Source organism: Microtus oregoni, unplaced genomic scaffold (genome assembly GCF_018167655.1).
Source record: "Microtus oregoni isolate MIOR12 unplaced genomic scaffold, Mior012 000003F_ref0000135, whole genome shotgun sequence".
Classification (NCBI taxonomy): Eukaryota; Metazoa; Chordata; class Mammalia; order Rodentia; family Cricetidae; genus Microtus; species Microtus oregoni.
The window spans coordinates 19,970,038-19,994,095 of record NW_024543062.1 but is presented as its reverse complement, the minus strand read 5'-3'; the positions used below and the strand labels follow the sequence as shown (position 1 = coordinate 19,994,095).

The window sequence follows — 24,058 nt, the reverse complement described above, 5'->3', positions numbered from 1 at the left end:
GACAGGGCCTGGCTTCTGCATGCATCTGGCTGGCCGTCAGCTGACAGCCTTGCTGTGGGCCCTGCTGTACAGGAAAGGGGGTAACGTGCCCTTTTATAGGAGGAGACTGTGAGGACAAGGGGCTCATCTGGGCTGGGGCCAAGTCTCTGCTGCATTTCCTGGTGGGGAACTTGGGTAGAGGATACTCTGTTGGCCATGCCCTTAGTCACTCCTCCTGGAGTCTGGGGGCCTCTTCAGGGAGAGCAGTCTGAGGTAGATCAGACATGTCTTTCTGAGCCACAGCCCAGCTTTCCTCCTGCCTGAGCCTGGAGCTCCTGGTTGCTGTGGCATTGACATCAGCTACAGGTCATGTAGAGTTTCCTGGGAGTGTGGCTCTGACAAACATGTTCGTTCTCCTCCACCAGAGTAGATGGCCCATCCGTTTGGGTTGTGCTGGCAAGACAGCTGCAGACGGGTGTCTAATTCTGCTTGTCTTCCTCATAGGCCATCAGCATCAGCAAAGCCATCAACAGCCAGGAGGCCCCTGTGAAGGAGAAGCATGCCCGGCGTATCCTTGTGCTCCCTGGGCCTTGGGGAGGTGTGAGGAGACTGTGGGATGAGCATGGTGCTGACCCAGGGTGTGCTGGGCTGGGAGAGCTTGACCCAAGACCTCTAGTTGTTGCAACCGGGGAACTGCAGAGAGTGACAGGGCCCAGTGACAGGGGCTCTCTGCACAGTAACTGCCCACACTTCTGTCTGTGTCCCTCACTTGGCCTTGACCCTCTAAGGCATCATTCTGGGCACTCACCATGAGAAGGGGGCCTTTACCTTCTGGTCCTATGCCATTGGCCTGCCGCTGCCCAGCAGCTCCATCCTCAGTTGGAAGTTCTGCCATGTCCTTCACAAAGTCCTCCGAGATGGACACCCCAATGTGAGTAGTGACCGTAGCCCTTTGGTCTCACAGGCTCAGTAGGCCTGCATTTCACCAGCTGACAGCACTCACAGTATCTCTTTGAAGTGTTGAAGGGTACGGTTCTGTCCTTGTATCTGTCCCCTCGCCCTTGGGACTGGCCATGCCTGCCCACTGTCCATCCTTCTGGCCCCAGGTGCTGCATGACTGCCAGCGGTACCGGAGCAACATACGTGAGATCGGCGACCTGTGGGTAGGTGTGAGGACAGCATCCAGGCAGTGTGGCTGAGCTGAGGGCAGCATCTGGGCTTGTTCTTTCCTCCCCCTCTGCAGCAGCTACAATTGTCCTTGGGGTTACCATATAGGCTGAGCACCAGTCAATGTGAAGTTGTAGCCTTGTTGGGGCTTAGATTGGCCTCCGCCTCTATAAGGTAGGCCCGTTAGTCCTCGAGAGTTGAAAAAGGTAGCAACCCCATGGCTGTGTGGAGAGCAGGGACTCCCAGGCTCCCCTAGACTGTGGCTTCAGAAACCCCGTTACAGACTGGAATTTTCCATGCTTTTGCCAGGCCATTCTCAGACCCATAGTCAGATCCCGGGGGGTGGGGGCTGTGTCTGGGTCCTCAGAAGTCACGGCCCCGGGAGGGAAGGGCCTCAGACTTCACTGTCTGCGTTCTCCTGGGACACGTAGCTGAGTGGGTCTCAGGAGTCTGCTGTCTGTCCAGAGCTGTTACACTCCATTGATTCATCACAGGGCCTGCCAAAGGCCCAGGCCCAAGCCGTGTGGCCACACACCAGGACATTTTGCAAGAGGAGCCGGATTCTACATACAGGCCAGATGCGCCTCCCCGTCTGCCAGCAGCACTTTAATGAAGTATCCCAGCTCAGAACTGGCCTGTCGCCCTGGGCAAAGGGCTCTCTTTGCCTCTCACAAGGCTTTCTCTGGCAAGAATGACAAAGGAGTGAGATTAAGGAGGGGAGGAAGCTAGAGAGTTATGAGATTGGTGAAGGCTGGCGGGGAAAGTGACTGACGTGAAGAATGGCCCTCATCTGCCCTTGCCGCCTGGTTTCCTCCTGCCTTGATGGGTGCTCTCGACAGTGACCTCACACTGGGCTCCATCCTCACAGGGGCACCTTCGTGACCAGTATGGACACCTGGTGAATGTCTACACCAAACTGTTGCTGACCAAAATCTCCTTCCACCTCAAGGTAGTAGAACTGTGGGGCTGAGGGATTGGGGAGCCCTTCCCTCTAGGACATCTGGGGACATAGAGGAGGGTTGGAATCTGTCCTGTCCATGGTCTGTCCGGTTACCGTAGAGGCTAGGATGACTGACGGAGATTGCCAACTCAGCTCCGTGTCTACATAGATCCAATGTGGATGCCTGCTGTGGTCCAGTGGCCATATCTTTCCGTTTTGGCCAGGTTGCCCCTGTCCTGTCCCCAGGCTTTCTGTTGTCCCCAAATTCTCAGCCCCTTCGGCATAACCAGAGCAGCTGGGGGCCCTGGAAGGCAGGATTGGGGAACCTCCTTGGCCACTCTCCTCGTGGCGCTGTCGGGAGCAGGGATGGGGCCTGGTATGTGGCTGCTCAGCAAAGCTGCAGCTGAGTGGGGGGCTGTCTCTGCAGCACCCTCAGTTTCCTGCAGGCCTGGAGGTAACAGACGAGGTGCTGGAGAAGGCAGCCGGAACTGATGTGAATAACATGTGAGTCTGTGTGCCTCAGTTTCTCCCACACCCCTGAGTGTTTGAGATCAGGTGCCCACCAGGGGCCATGATGGCAAATGAGGCTGCACCTCTCGGGTTGAAGGTCATGGTCTCACATGGGCCAGGGGTGGGGTTTGTTTGGTTCAGTTTGTACCTGATGGGGAGTGTGCAGTTCCAAAGCAGTCTTGGGGACTGGGTGGGTGTGTCCTGCACCCCATGCATCCTCCCTCTCTCCCCTAGTTTCCAGCTTACCGTGGAGATGTTTGACTACATGGACTGTGAACTGAAGCTTTCTGAATCTGGTGGGTGCATCACTCAGGCTGCCAAGACAGCGGTGACCAGACTGACGTTCTCACTGCTGCTTTTCCTGGTGCCGGGCATGCTCTGGGGAGCGCCTGCTGCAGCCCAGTGCTGTGTTAAGTGCACCTGCTCCCCGGCGCTGCCTTGGGACCCTGTATGTTCATCCAGGACACAGCATCTGAACATTATTCTGTGGGTCCTGGATGTGGAGGCGGTGTGGTGTGGGCTGCGGAGGAGCACTCTAGGCTCCCGCCTGGCCTTAGCAGCTGCAGTCCCCTCTGGGAGAAAGAATGTGGGTAACATTTCCTGCTGTGTTCTGAAATGCCTCTGGGTTCTATTAGACTGTTCAGCCCAAGAACTGGCAGCCGTTGGACAGGAAATCTCAGAGGGCTCACCCTCCCAGCCTGGGAGGTGATTGTTCTGAGCTGCACCTTCAGAACAGCTGCTGGTGACCCAGTGTTGTCAACAGCAGAGCCCAAGATGCCTTTTTAAGGGGAAACAGGGACTTGGGAAGAGGCAAGACAGCCCCCCTGTACCCAGAGTCCGGGCCTGTGGCTCTGGTGGGTGAGAGGTCAGCTTGCAGCCTGCCCAGGGCTCAACATGGAGCAGAGGTCAGGTTACCAGGGTGTGGCCCAGCAGAGCAGCTGGACCAAGGCCACCAGGAATTTTTTCTTGGCAAAAGAGCTAAGCCCAAGCTTCCCAGAGCACACAGGCCATCAAATTCGCCATACACCCCATGGCCCCACCCTGGCTGCTCTTGGCCTGGGAGGAGGTCCAGGTAGGCAGGCTATGGTCCCTACAAGGGAAGTGGGAAGAGCCCACAGGCCCCATCCTTGGTGACACAGATGTTTTAGTGAAGTACAAAGACCTGACTGTCTACTGAGCTTCTGAAGACACACCTGGGTGCACAGGAGAGAGGTGCAAGGGCCTCCTTCCCTCAGCCCACAGCACAGAAAGCAGAAACCCTTACATGGAAGAGGAAAGCTGGCCGCAACACACTGCCTTCAAAGGGAGCGCAGGCTGTTAGAGACGCGTGCTACTCAGAAGGCTGAGGCAGGAAAATTAGGAGCTAAAGTGAGTTCAAGGTCAACCTGGGGAACTTTGTGAGACTTAGTCTGAAAAGTGACAAGGCGAACTGGAGGGGCCCTTGGTGGAGAGGAGCACTGGCTACTCTGCAGGCTCTGCAGGGGATTCCCAGAGCCCTCACTGTGGCTCCCAACTGTCTTAACTCCAGTCCTAGGGGATCTGATGCCCTCTTCTGGCTTCTGAGGGCACTGCATGTGGGTGGTGCACATGCAGAACACTTATATAAATAAAAATAAAGGAAAACACTTTAAGTAAAAAGAAGTCTGGGCATGGTGGCCATGCCTTTAATCTATTTGCTAGAGAGGCCTGTGTTTGAGGATCTGAATTTGAGGCCAATCTGGTCTACATTAACCAGGGCTGTAGCTCAGTAGTGGAGTGCTTACCTAGAATGCAGGGGACCCTGGGAAGGAGGGAGAAGAAGACACAGAAAGGGGTGAGAGGACATTTTAACCTTGGCCAGAAAGAACTAGAGCATTCTGCCTGAAGTAAGGCAGGTTACAAAACACATTTTAGTCACATTTGATACCTAAAGTGTACCTAGTGCGACTTCCAGTTAGGACTGAAGGAAAGGCGAGGAAGGCCTCTTCCATCCGGCTTTTACCTCTCGCAAACAACCCCGTCCATCCCGTTAGGGCCAGAGCAAGGCTCCAGGGACTGGGGCTTCTGGCACCACTCAGAGCGCCCAGCGTGGGGCCTGGCTGCTCTCCCACCCTGGCTCATTGCCTGCTCGTTGTCATTCCTCTCTCTGCCCTAGAGAAGATGCAGGCCAAGCGGGGGCAGCTTCGTGTTTGTCCTTTATCCCTCCTTCTCTGGAGTTCTGATACAAGGCCTGATTGTCAGGGTCTCCAGGGCAAGTGAGAGATTGGCTCACTAGGGGCTTGTAAAGCCTGTGTCCAAGGCCATGCGTGGCCCGGAACAAACCCTTGCCTGTCTCCACGTCTATAGAATGAGGTATTGGAATGGCAGTCTCTCTCTCTTTTTTCACGTGTATGGGTGTTTTGCCCACACATGTACATCTGTGCACCATGGGCAGTGCCTGGTGCCTGCAGAAGCCAGAAGAGGGTGTCAGATCCCCTGGAGCCAGCGTTCCAGGTGGCTGAGGCCCATATGTGTTCTAGGAATGGAACTCAGGTCCTCTGGAAGGGCAGCCAGTGCTGTTGAGCTCCTGAGCCATCTCTGCAGCCCTTGCTGCTGGTTTTAGACAGGCTTTGCTTTGTAGTCCAGTTTGGCCTTAAGCTCAATTCCCCTGTCTCAGCTTCCTGAGTGCTTATAGGTTTGCACGACATGCCTTGCTTCAGCAATAGTCTTTTAAAACACATTTACTACATTTTATTTGTGTGCATGTGTGTGGACATGCCTGTGCTATAGCACATGTGTGGAGGTTAGAGAACCACTTGAAGGAGACAGTTCTTTCCTGCCATGTAAGTCATCAGGTTACGTGGCCAGCACTTGTGTCCACTGAGCCATCTCTCTGGCCTTTGGTAACAATCTTCATTCTCTGAGGTTCAGGGCCTTGGGTGTGGAGCAGTCACTTCTGTCTCGGGCCCACCCTGGTGGGAGGTTCTGGAAAACCCTTCCTGATCTGCAGCGTATCAAGAGGGTTGCTCAGCCTTGCTGTCCTGCTTGTCCTCATTCCTGGGGGTGTGTCCTTGACCCAAGAAAGCCACCAGCATAGGGGCTGCAGTCCAGGCTAGAGCACGATGTCGAAGGCCCAGATTAGAGTCCCAACCATCTTCAAACCTTCACTGTGGCTTTGACAGCACGGTGGAAGGCCACTCACTGCTTCCAGAGCCACCACAGTGTGAGCTCACGGTGTGAGCTGTGGTGGGGCTAGCCTGTGCCCACCTCCAGCCGCATCCGCTCACACTTGCTTCCACCTTCTCCTCTTCCTTAGTTTTCCGGCAGCTCAACACAGCCATCGCGGTGTCTCAGATGTCCTCCGGCCAGTGCCGCTTGGCCCCCCTCATCCAGGTCATCCAGGACTGCAGTCACCTTTACCACTATACCGTGAAGCTCATGTTCAAGCTGCACGCCTGTGAGTTGCACGGTCCTGGGTGGGCGTATGGGGCCTTGTACCCCTCGTGTTACTGAGAGGAAGGGCAGAGAGGTGAGCCACAAGTAGAAAGATCACCTGTAAACCATCCCGAGACCAGCAGTAGTGATGTGCTTTATGAAAACCACCAGCTTCCAGAGCAGAGAGACAAGACGTCTAGTTTTTGTTTTCCTAGCTTTCTGCACACCTGGTATAGGAGGGGACAGTGGCCCCTCCCCCCCACCGTGTTTCTGGGGAGCAGTAGTAGAAAGGCTATGGCTGTAGTGTTAGAGGTCCTCGGGCAACTTTCAAAGCCATGGCCCTGGTGGCATGCCCACCTCTCCAGTGCCGCCCTGTCTGATCAGTGTCAGAGCTGAGTGACCCTCTCCTCTCCCGCGGGTCTAGAATCTCGGGGGCAGGGAGGAAAGCACACCTTGGAGCAGTGTACAGAGGGGTCCTGTCTGCTTGTGTCCCTCAGGTCTCCCAGCAGACACCCTGCAAGGCCACAGGGACCGGTTCCACGAACAGTTTCACAGGTACCAGCCCAAGGTGGGGGACTAGAGCATGGTTGGAGAGGCTCCCAACTGATGGCTCCCCTGTGACCTGTTTCCCTGTTCCATTGCAGCCTCAAAAACTTCTTCCGCCGAGCCTCGGACATGCTGTACTTTAAGAGGCTCATCCAGATCCCAAGACTACCCGAGGTGCTGCTCCCCCTCCCCACAGTCAGCAGCCCCTGGCTCCTTCCTGGCTCTGGCAGAGTCCACAGAAGGCTTCTGGAGGTAGCTGAGCATCTCCCTGCTGCTGTCCCCACAGGGACCCCCCAATTTCCTGCGGGCTTCAGCCCTGGCCGAACACATCAAGCCTGTGGTGGTAATCCCAGAGGAGGCCCCGGAAGATGAGGAGCCTGAGAACCTCATTGAGATCAGCAGTGCGCCCCCTGCTGGGGAGCCGGCGGTAAGCTCTTCCCCCCACCTGCTTGTCTCCCCATGTCTCACCGTGTGGTCCCCTGAAGAAGGGCCTCTGACACAAGGCTGGGCACAACGTAGGGTTTGCCCCTCCACTGGGCTCCCCACCATGGAGGGCACAAGAGGGGAGCCGAGGTCCATGTTCTCTGCTATGGCAGGTGGTGGCTGACCTCTTTGATCAGACTTTTGGACCTCCCAATGGCTCCATGAAGGATGACAGGTGAGTCCCCAGGGCCCACCTGGGTAGAAGGTAGAAAGAGCCTTCTGACTGGAAAGGTCGTAGGTGGGAACTACAGAGTAATGGAAATCCTGAGGGCCACTGGTGAGGAACCAGACCCTGTCTGTGTTGGGCAGTCTGTGACCTTCCAGCTATAAACTTGAGTCCCACGACCTCTGACCCCAGGGACATCCAGATTGAGAACTTGAAGAGAGAGGTGGAAACCCTCCGTGCTGAGTTGGAGAAGATCAAGATGGAGGTGAGGGGGCATGACCAAGGGCCGTCCCCACCCGGGTGGACCTGGGCTCCATGCGCTTCTTCCTGCCCTGCAGGCCCAGCGGTACATCTCACAGCTGAAGAGTCAGGTAAATGCTCTGGAGGCAGAGCTGGAGGAACAGCGGAAACAGAAGCAAAAGGCCCTGGTGGACAACGAGCAGCTGCGGCACGAGCTGGCCCAACTGAAGGCCATGCAGCTGGAAGGCGCCAGGAACCAGAGCCTGCGAGAGGAGGCAGAGAGTGCGCACCTCTGTGGTGGTTCCCAGCAGCAGGATGAGGGTGGATTCTATCCTGCCTGCCCATCTCACTCAGCCTTGCCTCTCTGCAGGGAAAGCCAGTGCCACGGAGGCACGCTACAGCAAGTTGAAGGAGAAGCACAACGAACTCATTAACACGCATGCCGAGCTACTCAGGAAGGTGGGTACCAGCCTCAGGAAGGGCAGTGTGGCCAGGGGTCCAGAGTCAGAACCTGTCCCCTGCCTTCCAGAATGCAGACACAGCCAAGCAGCTGACGGTGACACAGCAGAGTCAGGAAGAGGTGGCGCGGGTGAAGGAGCAGCTGGCCTTCCAGATGGAACAAGTGAAGCGTGAGTCCGAGATGAAGGTGTGTTGAGTGTGTGCGGCCCTGCCCCACGCCATCCCAGCCCTGCTGCCCTACTGACCTGCTGTCCCTTCCTAGATGGAGGAGCAGAGTGACCAGTTGGAGAAACTCAAGCGGGAGCTGGCAGCCAAGGCAGGAGAGCTGGCCCATACACAGGAGGCCCTGAGCCGCACAGAGCAGGTGCGTGCAGCTGGCACAAGTTGAGTCCTCTTTCCTATAAACTGGGCCATATTTACACGGCAGTGGGCCCCCAAGCAGGCCAGGTGCCTCCTGGATTGCAGGGAGCTCTCAGTGTCTTGGGAGTGGTGTGGTACTAAGACACGGGCTGTAAACACGGATGAGGCCAGGCAGGGTTGGCATGGCTGTTGGCTTTCTTCATGTTCACAGAGTGGGTCAGAGCTGAGTGCACGGCTGGACACGTTGAATGCAGAGAAGGAGGCCCTGACTGGAGCCATGCGGCAGCGGGAAGCAGAACTGCTGGCTGCCCAGAGCTTGGTGCGGGAGAAGGAGGAAGCACTCAGCCAAGAGCAGCAGCGCAGCTCCCAGGAGAAGGGCGAGCTGCAGGGGCGGCTGGAAGAAAAGGTATGGCCTCCCTCCGCCTTGCCACATTGTGAGGCGCACCCTTTGGTGTGAGTGAGTCAGTATTCTCACTGTGCTCAGAGCCTGGCTTCCCTTCCACGGCTGAGACATTCTCACCTCTCGCAAAAGCAGCCCAGGCCCAAGAAATGGGTTCCAAGTTCTCCACATCCTCGCCATCTTTTTGACTGTTTTCTTGATTCAGCCAGTTATGTGGGTACAAAGCCCTTGCTGATTCTCTCTCTCTCTCTCTCTCTCTCTCTCTATATATATATATATATATATATATATATATATATGTGTGTGTGTGTGTGTGTGTATGTATGTATATGTGTGTGTGTGTGTATATATATCTATCTCCAGGCTAGCCTCAAAGCCAGGGTCGTCTCCTGTCTCAGACTTCTGAGTCCCGGGTGTGCCTCACCACTCAGCGTTGTTTATTGTGATTGAGATTTTGATTTGCATTTTCTCGTTGTCTGATGATACAGAATGCCCTTTCTTTCTTTCTTTCTTTCTTTCTTTTTTAGAAAACAGTTTATTTTGTTGGGGTGGAGCTCACGGTGGAGGTCAGAGGACAGCTTGCAGGAGTGAGCTCTTTCCTTCCACCTTCTGGGTTCCGGGGATTGAACCCGGGTTGTTAGATTGCCATGCTTGGTGGCAGACGCCTTTACCACTGAGCCATTTTGCCAGCTGTTGAACAGCTTACTGTGTGCCCAGTGGCCCTTTGATTATCTAGGTTCTGGGCTGTTTCTCACTGAGCTGTTTGCCCCCCACTCCCTCCCCATCTCACCCCATGAGTCTTCCAAGCCCTGGGAGGGAGGGAGATGGTCTAGAACTCTACTGCAGCTAGGCTAGGACATCCTTCTGTGGAGGGAGTCAGCTGGCCTTGACCAGCCTCCCACTGTCAGTCCCTGGAGCTGAGCCTTGAGGGGTCTGAAGGTTTCGTCTCTTTGCCCTCAGGAGTCGCAGGAACAGGGGCTGCGGCAGAAGCTGCTGGACGACCAGTTTGCAGTGTTGCGCAGCGCTGCTGCTGAGGCGGAGGCCATTCTGCAGGATGCAGTGAGCAAGCTGGATGACCCCCTGCATCTGCGCTGCACCAGCTCCCCAGGTGTGTGCACAGGGCTCCCGGAGGGGCTCACCCAGCAGGCAGGCTTGCTCCTGTCACCCTCTCGTGAGAAGCATGTGGCAGCAGGCTAGGCCTTACACTTGTGCCTGTACTTGCAGACTACTTGGTGAGCCGGGCCCAGGCGGCTCTGGACACGGTGAGTGCCCTGGAGAAGGGCCACAGCCAGTATCTGACCTGCTCTGAAGGTAAGGACAGGTGGAGGGTAGAGTGGACCTGTAGTTTCTGTAGGGCTCCCGGGGCTAGGGCTGCCGGGTGCCCGTAGGAAGTAGAGGGAGCACGGGGCCTGAGGTCACACTGGCTCTGCTTGGTAAATGAACTCTCAGCCGCTTCGGCGTGCCCTCTGTCCTCATCCATGCTGGGGTGCTGGGGCCTTGGCCCAGGCTCTCTGAGAAAACAATGCAGTTTCCCCACACCAAGAATCTCATCGCTCCCTCCCGACGACCTCGGCCTTATCCACCTGCAGATGCTTCTGCCCTGGTGGCAGCACTGACCCGCTTCTCCCATCTGACCGCGGACACCATCGTCAATGGTGGCGCCACTTCCCACCTGGCCCCCACTGACCCAGCCGACCGTAAGTTGATCCTGGTGGCAGGGCCTGGCTGTGTCACCTTGTCTCACACGGGGGTCTTCACAGTGCACAGGGGACCAGGCTTTGCATTAGGTCGTAGACCAGGGTGTGTGGGGACTTTTCCAGGACTCTCCTCACAAACCTTCCTTAATTAACCCCAACAGGCCTGATTGACACTTGCAGGGAATGTGGAGCCCGGGCTCTAGAGCTCACGGGCCAGCTGCAGGACCGGACAATGCTACCAAGGGCACAGCCCAGCCTAATGCGGGCCCCCCTGCAGGGTCTTCTTCAGCTGGGCCAGGTGAGGTGTGCAGCCAAGGCAGAGCGCGGGCTAAAGCGGGGCTAACTCCTCTGTCCATGAGCTCGGTGTGCAGGTGTGCAGGCTGTGAGCACACAGCGTCAGGACACAGGGCTGCACCTGCACACGCTGCACAGCTTCGCTGGACCTTGGTGAGGGTCAGTCTCCCTGTCTGACTTGTGCCATCCCAGGACCTGAAGCCTAAGAGCCTGGATGTGCGGCAAGAGGAGCTCGGGGCCATAGTTGACAAGGAGATGGCAGCCACCTCTGCGGCCATTGAGGACGCTGTGCGGAGGATTGAGGTGAGGACCAAGCATCTGGACTCCCAGTCCCTGCAGGAAAGGAACTAAGGGGCTGGAGGCTGCCTCTGAGAGTGGTAGGTAGTATCTTGTGATCTGCTGGCTCATTCTCTGTCACGGAACAGGACATGATGAACCAGGCCCGCCATGAGAGCTCAGGAGTGAAGCTGGAGGTGAATGAGAGGTGGGTACCGCTTCCGGCCCTAGAGCCCTAGCCTAGAGCAGCTTCTGACTGCTGAGCTGGCTTCTCTTTCTTCCCCGCTCCTCCCCAGGATCCTCAACTCCTGCACAGACCTCATGAAGGTGAGTGCGGTGGGTGACCCCAGGGCGGCTTCTGCATTGGGACCACCTGGAGAATGAATCAGTCATATCTTGGTCTTGGCAGGCCATCCGGCTCCTTGTGATGACCTCCACCAGCCTGCAGAAGGAAATTGTGGAGAGCGGCAGGGTGAGCAGGCAGGGCCGTGGTGTGGCAGCCTCCCTTGCTGGGTCAGAAAGGTCACCTCGGAGCCCTGACCCCGTTGTGCATGACGCCCCCACCCCCACCCCACCATACAGTATCCATTGCCACATCTAAAAATCCCCACACCTCAGGGAGGCTTCAGGGATATGCCCTTTGGGCACCCCTTCCTCTCTGAAATGTCCTTCATCCTGTCTTGTCCTTTCATCACCACTAGGGGGCAGCCACACAGCAGGAATTTTATGCCAAGAACTCCCGGTGGACCGAAGGCCTCATCTCCGCCTCTAAGGCAGTGGGCTGGGGAGCCACACAGTTGGTGTATGTCGCCCCAGGTGGGGGTGGGCCGGGACAGGCGCTTAGGTCTAGGGTGTGGGTTGCCCTACTTGTTGATGGTGCAGAGCCCCAGCCCCTGACTGGTCCCCATCCCTAGGGAGTCGGCTGACAAGGTGGTGCTTCACATGGGTAAATATGAGGAGCTCATCGTCTGCTCTCACGAGATTGCAGCCAGCACAGCCCAGCTGGTGGCAGCCTCCAAGGTGAGAGGCTGTGCCGTGTTTGTGTCGGGCCTGGACTTGGGGCCCTCACTGGCTGCCTGTGGCCAGCAGATGGTGACCACTGTGCTCCCTGCAGGTAAAAGCTGACAAACACAGCCCCCACCTGAGCCGCCTGCAGGAATGCTCCCGCTCTGTCAATGAGAGGGCCGCTAACGTGGTGGCCTCCACCAAATCCGGCCAGGAACAGATCGAGGACAGAGGCAAGTGCTGCGTACTCAGGGGTTTCCCAGAGGTGGTGGGAGAGCTCGCTCAGCTTCCTCCTTCCTCCTGATCACAGACACCATGGATTTCTCCGGCCTGTCCCTCATCAAGCTGAAGAAACAGGAGATGGAGACGCAAGTGAGCACCCTCATGCCCCCAGCTGCCAGGCTCCCTCTTGAGACTGATCTCTGGGAAAGTCCCAGGACTCACGGGCAGCGCTGAGTGCTGAGTTGGCTCTGTGGCCTGCAGGTGCGGGTCCTGGAGCTGGAGAAGACACTGGAGGCAGAGCGTGTACGGCTCGGGGAACTGCGCAGACAGCACTATGTCCTGGCCGGGGTGATGGGGACACCTGGAGAGGAAGAACCCAGCAGACCCAGCCCAGCTCCCCGGAGTTCGGCCACCAAGAAGCCACCCTTGGCTCAGAAACCCAGCATAGCCCCCAGGCCAGACAACCAGGTGCCATGCATCAGTGCTGGGTTAGGGAGGGGAGCGAGCATGCATGCGTGCGCGCGCATGCACGTGCACGAGTGTGCAAAGGGTGTTTAGTGTCTGTACCTGGATGGTACATGTGCTCTGGCCTCGCCTACTGAGCCCCTCATCTTGACTCCTGCAGCTCAGCACAAAGGACGGCATCTACCCAGCTCAACTTGTGAACTACTAGGCCTTGAGTGTCCAGCGGACGGCTGCTGGTCATGCTGGGCCTTACGTAGCTGTCTGGCCATGGTCAAGGGGCCTCTGAGAGGCTTGAACTCCTGCACCTGGAGCCCAGAGCAGCCTTCACCAGCCCAAGGGGTCTTGGCTCCGTGGGGTAGTTGATCTGGATTTGAGTCTATTTATCTTAGTAGGAACTGCCCAGAGCAGCCAGGACGGCAGGCCTGAGCCACAACCACAGCTAACATCTGGGACAGTGTGAATATGTTAGTCCTCCCTACCGAGTCTAGTCCGCACACTGGGGACAGGTCACACACCAGGAGCTGTCCTGCTTCTGAGCTCCAAAGTCTGAGGCTGTAAGTGGACGGAAAAGAGAGGGTCCCCTGCTGGCTTTTGGGGATGAGGGGGTGACCTGTGACCCTTGAGGGAGAGAAGGTAGGCTAGGCTGTATCATCCTCTAGGGGCCTGGTGCTAGGGCATTCATGCTCAGAGTCCCAGGAAACCAGGCTTTGTGTGGGAACCTGGCCACAGGGTGGCCGGGGCTGCTGCTGGGCTGTGCCTGGAGCAGCCCTGGCTCAGGTGCTGCCTCTGCGCTTGAGTTTCCATTCACAGCCGGACTCTGAGCCACCCTCCCACTTCCTGTTTTCCCTTCTCCTGGCCTGGCTGCCTTCACTAGTATGGCTGCTTATCACCCACCTTTGTGGGTAGATTTCAGTCCTCCTGAAGCTGGGAACTTTCAGCTCAGTAAGAAGCTAAAACAGACAGAAGCCACAGCCCACCTTTTTGGGGGCTCAGAAATTCCTGTGGGGCCCCAGGTGGAGCAGCCCAGACTTGGAGGCCTGGCCTTGCCTGCCCCTGACAGTTGGAATAAATTTGTTTCTTGAGCCTGTGAGGGGGAATAGTTGTGGATAGGGATATCCATACCGATAGAGACAGCAGCTGAGCTGGATAGGTCCCCAGCCTCCCTCCAGTTGCCTGCCCTGTGCCCTGGGAAAGCTACCAACCATGGGCCAAGGTTCGGGACTGTGGGAGGGAGCCAGTTCCTTTGCTCTGTGTCTAGTATTCTGTGTTTGAATTCCATTGGCAATAAAACACTGTTGTCACCAGTGCCCTAGTGAGGGCCTGTGCCAGGTTTTTCATTTTTCCAGACATGCACACTTCTCTGGCCCTGTGCAGGTGTCTGCAGTTGACATTAGAACCCAAGGACACGAAGAGTCTTGCTAGTACAGTTGTCACCGAGCACCAGTCCGTCTTCCTGCAGACTGCTGGAGCATGGGCTGAACTAGCCATCATTGCCCTCCCATCCTCCCAAGGCTTCCCTGAGACCACTGCTATTCCAGCCTGGAAGCTGCTAGGGCCTCACCAGTGGTTAACACCAGGGCACTAATCTGAGACCATTTGGTTACAGTTGGCAGTTTCTAGACTTCTAGTGTCTGAGCTGGTGGGCGAGGACCTTGACCTCCAGGCTCCAGAGGTCACTCCACTCAACCTGCAGCCCAGCAGAGGTGGCTGGGGCCCCATCCCCACACTCAGCATTTATATAAGATTTATAGAAGAGCGTATGCTACTGGGGCAGGCAAGCTTCCTGGGCAGCAGAGTAGAAGCCTGTGTGTTCCAGTGCTTTGCAAATTGATCTCCAGCGTGAGGCTAATGGAGCTGGCTGCCGGGTCGGAATCATGTTTTTATAGAATTTCAAATGCTTTAGGGTATTCATGTGTACAAACCAGAGAAAATTGGTCCAAACTGGCCAGTGATCCAAAGGGTCCACCTGACCTCGCATTCTGGGGCTCCAACCAGGAACTGGAGACCAGTCACCAATGAACCCCACCTCTCCAAATCATTCCCCAGCCTCTGGTCACACGCATCTCCTGTCATAACCATAGGGCTGTGTATGTGAGCATCTTCCTCAGAAGAGGTCATGGGATGCTACAGGGTTGCTCTTGGGTCACATCCCTTGTAGGGGCCTTGTGGTCCAGACACACAGCTCAGCAAAAGTCAGCAGAGTGCAGGCGACAAGGTACAAGCTCAACCAGGTCAGAAACATTTTTCTGTTACTGCTATCTTCAGGCAGGCACCTGAAGGCACAGGAGGCAGAACACAGTGGGGCTTGGTGTGGGAGGGGACACTTTCTTGAAACAAAATGAAGTCACCCTCAGCGCTATGACTGCAATCCCAAACACACAGTCCTGTGTCAGAAACATTTTTCTGTTACTGCTATCTGACTTATACAAGCCCTACCTGGAGAGGATGGTGGTGGCGCACGCCTTTAACCCCCGCACTCAGGAGGCAAAGGCAGGCGGATCTCTGAGTTTTAGACCAGCCTGATATACAAAATGAGTTCCAGGACAAAAAACAAAACACAACAAAACAAAAAAACAACAACAAAAAAACCAAAACCAACCCATGGCTAGTGCCAGGGATCTAGAATAAACAGCTTTGGTTTTTTTATTTTTTTGAGACCTGGAACTTGTTCCTTAGAACAGGCTGGCCTTGAACTCCTAGCACTCTTCCTGCCTGTCCAGCCGTCAGCCTTTTGTCAGACGTTCTAGAACCACGTAAAGCAGTGGCAGGCTAAAAATAAAGAGAAATGCAACAAACTGAAATTAATAATTCTCAATTTATTAAGAGTTCTACAGCTTTACAACCCCGGTGCCAGATATGGCCCTGGGCAGTGATGGCAAGGTCAGCCTGGCAGCCCCTCACCACATCCTCCTGGAGCTCCCATGTGGTTGCAGCCCGTGACTGGGGCAGTGGGCGCTCCCGGCGGCAGCTGGTGGCAGAGGTATCGAGGTGGTACATACAGCTTTGTCTCTTTACAACAGCTCCAGTAGGGTCCAATCCAGGAGCAGGAGGACAGACTTGGGGACAGGGGCTGGCGCTACCGCTAGGGACAGGCTCTCTAACCAGTTCTGCCCTGTCACCTTGGGTTGAGGCCAGCTGGCAGGGTACGGGAAGGGCTCTAACTTCTACCGACAGGCACACAGCCCTCTTCTGGGAACAGGTGTGGTTGCTGGCCCTCCCCCACCTGGGCCCTGGGAACTCTGCATACGTGGCACCTGCAGATGAGATCCCAGAGAGGAAGGAGCCACCGCTGTCATTCCCGTGAGGTGGGCTTTTCCCAACCCCTTCTGTGCTCTTGGCCAGCACCTGCAGCACTGTCAGCGATGGCAGAGAACACTTCCGAGAGTATCCTGGTTGAAGGTAGATGGGCCTCCTCTGACCTATCACAAAGCAATGAGGCCCACTGCAGGCATCTGAGTCCCGGCACCAAGAGAAGCTAAGGCACAGCACGGGCACTGACGGATGTGACCATGCACTGCTCGCCTGACAGGAAGCGGCACTCAATAAATCTGCATTTTTAACCAGCTCGAAACAGTCTCTGCATTTTTAAAAAAGTTTCCCTGAATGGTCTTGAGAGTGTCAAAAAAGTTTCCTTTCCAAATATAAAACAGGAAAATTACAAGTGTAGTAAAAACACTGAGTTTTTTTTTTTTTTTTCACAGAAACCATCATGAGACTTGAGGTGTGAGTGAGGGCTGAGGACTCTGCTGTGCAAAGTCCAGCTCACACCGCCTCACCCAGAGCCACAGCTCTCCTGGCCTCTGCACACGGCAGCCAAGTGCAAACTATGCTCACGGTTTTGAACCAAGAGCATCCAGTCTGGCGGGAGGAGAGGTGACTGATGAACCTGCATGGCACAGACTGAGTGGACAGCACAGGTGCCCAGCAAGGCCTGGCTGTGGGCACATGTTCCAGGCTGGCCAGTGTAAACCAGCCTTTACCGGCACCATAGCAGCTGGTAGACCAAGACTTGAAAATAAAACAGATATAATTAACCATGCTTATTAAATAAAGCTGCAACAGGAGGGCCATGACTCTAAACTGGAGGGAAGGTTTATCTTCCAGATGCACAAGTCCATCAACACTAGATATTTAGAAATCACACCCAGAGCACAGACCCATGTGATGACAGGGCGTGCCAGACAGTGGCCTGGCACAGAGAGCTCCCTTGGTCCACAAAACTCGCTCTCGTTACTTACCACGGACCTACAGTTCTAAAATCGGATGGACACACTGACCCAGGGCACCCAAGCCATTGGCCCAGATGCTGGACTCCGCAGCCTCCATTGCAGAGCTTGGCATGGCAGGCAGAGGGTGTCTTGCAAGAAGAACAGACGCCAGAGCTCACTGGAGGATGAAGCCCGGCTGGTGTGGAGCCAGCCGTGGAGGGGGTCTCTGGGGCAGGGCTGGTGGGTATGGCGACACCAACTGTGCAGAGAATCCTTGCTGAGAGGGGAGGCCCACCCTGGGGGGCAGAGGTGGGCACTGTAATCCTGGGTATGGAGAAGCCTGTCCTGAGCCCATGGCAGCAGTGAATGGGGTGGCTATGTGTCCTGCGGGCACCGGGGGTGGAGGTGGTGGGATGCGCCGAGGCACGACAGAAGGGAGTCCAGTGGCCTCCAGAGACGGGTAGGGCAGGGAGGTGGCAGTCGATGGCTCAGGCACCCTGGGCGGTACTGGGGCTCCGGCCTGTGGGAGTCTCTGTCCCTTCAGCACCAGCTCCTGGAGCTTCTCCACTTTCACACGCCGCATGTGTGCCAGCTTCCGCTTGCTCTGGTAGACGTCAATGAAGGCATCCAGAGGAAGCTCTCCATCCAGAAACTTCTCTGCCATGTTCTACAAGAAGCAGGAGAAACGATTACAAGACAGGCCCACTGTTAGGAAGAATGCTCCCTTCACAGTCCAGGCCAGGGAAGGAGGCTCTAGTTCCCTGCGGCATCCCTCCTCCTGGGAATAGGCCATGCGCAGAGCTGCAGACGGTAGAGGTGTGCCTGGGTCTGCTCTCCCAGGAAGATGAGGTGGGTGGTCCCGCTGTTGGCCCCAGCTTCCAGAATCACAACAGATGGCAGCCTGAGCTGCCAGCTCTCTACTTCAGAGATGGCTACTGCCTGGGCCCCGCCCTCTGATTTCCACCTGGCTGTACCCTGACCAGTGACTCACCCTGGATGGGGCAGCAGCAGAGAATTCTGCTTGTGGCTATCAGGGCCTGCCAAAGCCTAACGGTTAGTCAGACTAGCGTAGCCTGACCTGGGCAACATGTGCCAGCCCTGACTCATTTCCTCCCCTGACAAGACTCTGGCTAGCCATGTCTGGAAGGCTGCAGTGACCAGCTGACTCACTGACCACAGGAGATGCCACTCAGCCACTGGCACCAGGAGCCTGGCAGAGCAGCGCACACCCTGGTCTGGGTCAGCACTGGGCTGCCCCCGCCTGCTGGACCCCTGCCTAGCACATTCTGCTCACTTGCACTCAGTCCCATGTGCTGGGGAAGTGTCCCCTGTTGGCAGTGGAGGTGTGGGGCTCCCATGTCCTGGAGGAAACAGGTCCACGGACTGGGCAAGGTGACCCAGACACGTGCTGAGGTATTCCCATAAGGTCGTCTAGCCTTACCTCAGTGTCTTCCTCAATCTTGGCCCCTTCTGCTTGAAGAAGTGCTAACAGAGTCTCCAAGGAAGCGCTGTTTGACTGCTTATCTGGAAAAAGCAAAAAATACGATGCCATGAGGCAGGGCATCCCACAGGACACCTTCCAGGTTCCTTGCTGGAGAAAGGTTGTCCTCGAACTCAGAGACCCCGTGCTGGGATTAAAAGTGTGTGTCACCAAAACAGGAGCGGACTTTCCAGGATCTGACAGTAAAGCCTCAAATCCACCAAAGGGATGCAGGGACCAGCTCCAGGACAGAGCAGGCCAGCTCTTGCCTGGATGGAGCAGGATACCATCTGTCCATGGTGACCACAACACTGTAATCACACGGGCTTCCCCAGTACTAAGGGGTAAACAAGGACCGCACATGTACGAGGCCAGTAGTCTGCCACTGAGCTCTGCCCGCAGCCCACCCACTCCACTGTAAAATACAATCTCATCGCACTCCTCCAGCTGCTGGCCATTGTCACCATTCAAAGGACCTTTTCCTACCTTCTCTCTTACCAGGTTCCATTTCTGAGTGCTAACTTAATCTAGCACATAGTCAAGCCTTAGGGTCTTTGATTTTAAAGACATGAGGGTAGAGAGAAGGCTGAGAGGCTAAGGGCAGCACTCCCTGTTCCTCCCGAGGGCCTGAGTTCCGTTCCCAGCACCCACATCAGGTAACACACATTCACACAGACACTTACGTAAAAGTCAATCTTAAAAACAAACACCATCTGAATAAAACCCGAGGGCTACCAGGTCAGGCCAGAAAGACATCCCCAAAGGCTCCATCATGTCCACTCTCCCTCTGCCTTCGAGGCTGGCCTCTCCATCAGACGATGCTGCCCTGGCTCTGCAGGCAGAGTGTGCTCCGTCTACCCGACTCTCACTCAGCATCATCCCCCTGCCCACAGACTAAATTCTAGATGTTATCTGAGATTCATTCTTTTCAAACCCGCCACTGCACTGTGTAATCACGCCCCAGCCCTCACTCTGCAGAGAGACACTTAGATGATTCTTCAACTTAATGACTGGACAAAAAACAAACAAAAACGAAAACAGCATTTGTCCTTATCTCCTCAGGGACAGAGCATCCCCTTCCCTGAGTCACAGAATGCGCCATGTGGCAAAGAAGCCTCCCGAGGAGCATTCGGCACCAGGACCTGGTGTGTCTGGTCTTTTCATCTGTTCTTAGGTTCTGGTTAAGTGGCTGGCGGGAACTTTACTGCAGTAAGAGACAGGAGACTAGAGCAAACAGCAGCTACCACCACCACATTTCACAGAAGGGGGTGATTCTGGTTTTTTGGTTTCTTTAACTTTGAGACAGGGTCTCACTATGTAGCCCTGGCTGTCCTGGAACTCGCCCTGTAGACCAGGCTGGCCTAAAACTCAGAGATCCACCTGCCTCTATCTTCTGAGTACTGGGATTAAAGGTGTGTACCACCACAGCAGGTGTTTTAACATTTGTGTGTGTCTGCATGTATGTTTACCTATGTGTGTGTCTGCATGTATATGCTGGTTCCAGAAGACACCGAATCCCTTGGAGCTGGAGTTACAGGAAGTTGTGAGCTGCCAGCTGTGGGTGCTGGGAACCCAACTCAGGACCTCTAGAAGAGCAGCAAATATTCTTAACCCCTGAGCCACCTCTCCAGTCCAGACAATGTTTCCTTTTTTTGTTTGTTTTTTTAAACAGCATTTCTCTGTGTCTTCTGTGATTTCTGTCCTAGAAATTACTCTGTAGACCAGGCTAGCCTCAAACTTATAGGTAATTGTCTGTTTCTGCCTCCCCATGCTGAGATTAAAGGTTCACACACCGCCCAGCGTTCCTTCAACTCTTTAGTCTCAAAAGATTGCCTGAGAAGTTACCTAGCTTGGTCTTCTTTATCTGATAGGCCTCAAAGAGAACCTGGAGTTCCTGGTATTTCTGGGTCAGGCGAGCTTTCTGCGCATCCAGCTGGGGCTGGTACAAAAGGTTTTCCTCCGCCAGGCTCCGGTTGCTAGCCAGTGTCATCTCTTTGTTAAGCTGAACCGTTTGCGTCTGCAAGAAACACACAGGCTGGTGAGACTCAGGGTGCTCAGTTCACGGGCAAGTCCTACATGGCCCCTCCCAGATGCCACGCCCCCCTCCAAGTTCCACCCTGCTCTCCCAGATGGCTCCAAGTGCTGGGCAGACACTCTTGCCCCTCCACCTTCTTGTGGGCGCTCTCCCCATTCACAAAAGGCATGGCCCACTTCCCTCCCCATGGGCTTTGGCTTCAATGGCTGCACTGTGATTTGAATTCTGTACAGCTGCCGCTGTGCTGGACTGTCCAGGGCAAGCTCCTGCCGCTGCAGAGGAAAAGGGGCCACTTTTATCAGAGGGTCTAAGTTGGCAGGATGTCAACATCTGCTTCATCATCAGCCTCAGATCAAAGGAGCCCAGCTGGGCCGAGAGAACTATGTTTGCAGTGACTGCTTCTCCCATCTTTCCCACGCCCACAACAGCCCCTGGGTCATCCCCCATTAGCAAAGCACACCCAACGGGAAAGGGGCTGGCTGTGGTATCAAGGGCTCCTCCCATTGACTCCAGGCTCTCTGGCTGACAGATACTGAGAGCTGCCTGTGTGGGCCTTGGGGAGGTCTATGAGAGGACGAAGGGCAAAGCTTGGCCACAGTCTGTCCAGAGAAAAGCAAGAAACAAATACATCTGCCCTCTAGTTCCCTGTCTGCTCACTCGTGACACGTGACGCGCTCCCTCTCCACAGCCTGCCCACTGCTACCCCTCACCCAGCAGCTCTTCAACCCCACCCAGGCATTTCTTTTCCCTTTACTATTCTCTGCCACCACACCCAGGCTATTTCTGCTAGGACTTCCTTCCTCTCGTGTTCTTATCTAGTCCTCTGCTCCCCACCGCCCACCAGGTACATGGCCACGGTACCTCTATTGACTCCCAGCACCCTCACGTGGAACACGCACAGCAACAACACACGAGTAACTCCCAGAACCAAGGAAAAGCCCTTGATCACCAGGCAGAGGGCATCTGCTCAGCAGACACAGTGGAAGCTGACTTAGATCCTCCCACAGGCCTTAAAGACCACCTCCAAAATCAGAGCACCCCAGTCACAAAGCCATTGACCCCCCCAACCCAACTCAGCACTGTAAAACAAGCGCCGGCAGCACCCCAAGGATGATGGCATGGGGACACTCAATCTCTGCTGCAGTGGAAGGCGGGACTTTAAGGAGGCCCCGGGAAGCAGGTAGGGCTCCTGAGCCTCATCTGCCCCAGAGGCACCCGGGGCTCTCTGTGGGCTTCATGGACTATGGCCACCTGAGTCTTCCTTCCATTGTTAAGCTATTGGGAAGAACAGACACAAATAAACCATGAACATTCACTCTGGCACTTCTTAGGAAACTAAACATGGAAAGATCATTTGACCTAGAAACTCTACTCCTGGGCATTCATCCAGGGAAACAAAGTTCGTGTGTGTGTGTGTGTGCGCGCACACACACACACACACACACACACCCTCTGCACTTGAATTTCCCAGTAGATTTGTTCAAAATAATCTAAAACTTGAAGTACGAAAACAGCCAGCTGTGCACGTCCATGCCACGGAATGCTATACAGCAATGAAAGAGGAGGGCACGCGCACACGCGGACAACTCAAGTAATACCCCAGGAGTCAGGAGTGAAAAAAGCCAACCCTGAAGGGTCATGTATCCCATGATTCCACGTGTGTAGTAGTCTCAAACATCAAAATGAGGAGGTGTGGGGTTTGTGACGGGGCAGGAGGGCTGTGAGCTGACACCCTCTGACTGGTGACAGAGATCTCTGTTCTCTACCCTGCCTGACTCTGAGAATGTTATGTGGTAGAACCTTGCCAGAGTCTACCACTTGGGGATGAGATGAAGGACACAGCGCCTGTGTCTTATGTCTGACATTTGAATCTATGGTTATCCCCAAATCAGGCTTGGTCACAAGCAAACAAACTGCTATGGGCCAACCAGGGTCTCACTATGTAGGCCAGGCTGGTCACAAACTGACAGCTGTCCTGCCTCGGTTTCCCAAGCATGAAGATGGAGACACCGTGGCCCTACAGTCATGTGGCTTGTATGTGTCAATACTGAACTGTAATTCTTCGTCCCACAGCATTTGCTGAAAAAAAGCCAGCACCCTCCAGGTCTAAGGTGGGCAGAGAAAGCTCACACCGGGAACACTCCTCAGGAAAGTGTCTTCCGCCCTCTCTGCAAGGCCACTCTCGCCCCTTTCCCAGCAGCTGAGCACTCGGGCTCTGGAGTGGGGCCTGTTCTTCATGCTTTTACACAGAGGCTACCCTGACTATCCTAAACTCAGCCACCACGCTCACGAACTCACTCTTTCACCATCTGTCACACCCCATCAAAATCCAAGCTACTGGATGGTGTTTGGCACAACAGGCCCCAGAGCACAGGGACCACTCAGTGAAATCTGCTGACCCCGCAGTGTGCACCCACCCACCCCCACCTCCCCACCCCCCACCCCCGCTTACAGAACAGACCAGGAATCATCTGAGCCCGACTCTCACTCCCAGAACAAGGCTGGGATCCAGTGTGCTTCTGGTCAATCGTGAGCAAGCCCCTGCTTTCACCTCTACCATCCAACAGTGCGAAGGTAACAAAATATGGAGCAGGAAAAAGTGAGCATTGTGTGCCCGCCGAGCTCTCTAAGAATGTCACTTGAGTCTAAGCCTATCTGGGGGCACGGAGGGTCACACACTGTGGGTAGTTTCCAAAGCAGAATGTCCCTAGAAGTTCTTAGCAGAAGCAACACAGTGAGCCCAGGGTCATGAGATGGGCGTGGGAAGGTGACATTCAAGCACTTGCCTCTGCCATAAAGTCACAGCTCAGCAGCAGGGCACCTGCCTACCATGCATTGAGCTCCAGGCCCACACACCCTGAACCCAGACCAACCACCGACTGTCTGGAGGGCCAGGCGTCTCAGACACCCTCCCAAACTCTCAGGGGACCACGCGGCTAAACTGAGAGGAACCACTTCCGTTCCTCTATAAAATGCAAATACAAAACCTCCTGTTCCCACAGGGACCACTTGCCCTACACAGCACAAAGTCCCAGAAACACAAGGAAGCCTGAGCTAAAAACAAGACAATCTGACAGGACTCCCGCCAAGGCCACCCATCGATAAAGCAGTCAAACTCCATGATGACAGCTGTTGAACTGGCTGTATGTCTTATACCCTCGGGGCCAGCAGATGCTTTTATGTGAACAAATGACAGGACACCCTTAACGGCCACCCAGACAAGGTCCCCAAACTCCAGGAGGGCAATGGCAACAAGGACAAGGGTCGGGAATGCTGTGGGCTGGCCAACCTTTTCTTAGCTTTTGTAACTTCAGCAGAGACAGGATGGAAGGACTAGGGAAGATGAGCAGGGCCACCTTGGCCCAGCCAGAGATCTGAGACTACAGAGGGACGTCCGCTTTAACAAATGTCAGGCTTAAAGAGAATCCAAGCTGTTCAGACCCTTGTTTGGGGACAGCAGCATGACACATGCACACAGGCCGGCAGTGGCAGCCTTGATCTTTCCCACGGTCCATCCTTTTCCTTAACCCTAAGAAATCTTTTCAGGAAACCATTTCTGTAAATGTTCTCGGTTTCACTTCAGCTTCCTCCTCCAGTAAAGCGAACTGTGTGGTGTGACATGTTTATCAGGGCCCCATTTGCATGGCTACTTCTGCCCCATGAGCTAGAGGAAGGCCGTCTAGGCATCGGCCGAGTCAGTTAACACAGCCACCCTGGCCGTGTGCGTGTGCGT

General features: G+C 55.3%; 2 protein-coding genes across 3 annotated transcripts in view; one reads left to right on the top strand and one right to left on the bottom strand.

The window, feature by feature from the left end:
- The window catches only part of Hip1r (huntingtin interacting protein 1 related), a 31,416-nt gene extending 14,780 nt beyond the window's left edge, over nt 1–16,636 (top strand). Inside the window, exons 2-32 of one of the 2 annotated variants that reach the window (XM_041648918.1) lie at nt 484–547; nt 768–910; nt 1,086–1,142; nt 2,015–2,095; nt 2,514–2,590; nt 2,831–2,892; nt 5,871–6,011; nt 6,487–6,544; nt 6,634–6,709; nt 6,822–6,962; nt 7,132–7,193; nt 7,377–7,449; nt 7,523–7,706; nt 7,795–7,883; nt 7,954–8,070; nt 8,146–8,247; nt 8,455–8,649; nt 9,604–9,751; nt 9,868–9,954; nt 10,233–10,340; nt 10,502–10,638; nt 10,827–10,937; nt 11,060–11,118; nt 11,207–11,237; nt 11,320–11,382; nt 11,612–11,712; nt 11,825–11,930; nt 12,025–12,148; nt 12,226–12,287; nt 12,399–12,605; nt 16,304–16,636. In XM_041648918.1, the coding sequence (XP_041504852.1) occupies nt 484–547; nt 768–910; nt 1,086–1,142; nt 2,015–2,095; nt 2,514–2,590; nt 2,831–2,892; nt 5,871–6,011; nt 6,487–6,544; nt 6,634–6,709; nt 6,822–6,962; nt 7,132–7,193; nt 7,377–7,449; nt 7,523–7,706; nt 7,795–7,883; nt 7,954–8,070; nt 8,146–8,247; nt 8,455–8,649; nt 9,604–9,751; nt 9,868–9,954; nt 10,233–10,340; nt 10,502–10,638; nt 10,827–10,937; nt 11,060–11,118; nt 11,207–11,237; nt 11,320–11,382; nt 11,612–11,712; nt 11,825–11,930; nt 12,025–12,148; nt 12,226–12,287; nt 12,399–12,605; nt 16,304–16,315 (3,078 nt within the window). In that variant the 3' untranslated portion in view covers nt 16,316–16,636. Of the gene's footprint in view, nt 1–483; nt 548–767; nt 911–1,085; nt 1,143–2,014; nt 2,096–2,513; nt 2,591–2,830; nt 2,893–5,870; nt 6,012–6,486; nt 6,545–6,633; nt 6,710–6,821; nt 6,963–7,131; nt 7,194–7,376; nt 7,450–7,522; nt 7,707–7,794; nt 7,884–7,953; nt 8,071–8,145; nt 8,248–8,454; nt 8,650–9,603; nt 9,752–9,867; nt 9,955–10,232; nt 10,341–10,501; nt 10,639–10,826; nt 10,938–11,059; nt 11,119–11,206; nt 11,238–11,319; nt 11,383–11,611; nt 11,713–11,824; nt 11,931–12,024; nt 12,149–12,225; nt 12,288–12,398; nt 12,606–12,762; nt 13,932–16,303 lie in introns of those variants that run through there. The other variant, XM_041648917.1, reaches the window with a different exon arrangement.
- Nucleotides 15,399–24,058, bottom strand: part of Vps37b (VPS37B subunit of ESCRT-I) — a 28,631-nt gene continuing 19,971 nt past the window's right edge. The window contains exons 2-4 of the mRNA XM_041648919.1: nt 20,136–20,307; nt 18,252–18,334; nt 15,399–17,477 (exon numbers count right to left, since the gene is read on the bottom strand). Coding sequence (XP_041504853.1) covers nt 16,986–17,477; nt 18,252–18,334; nt 20,136–20,307 — 747 coding nt within the window. The 3' untranslated portion in view covers nt 15,399–16,985. The remainder of the gene's footprint in view (nt 17,478–18,251; nt 18,335–20,135; nt 20,308–24,058) is intronic.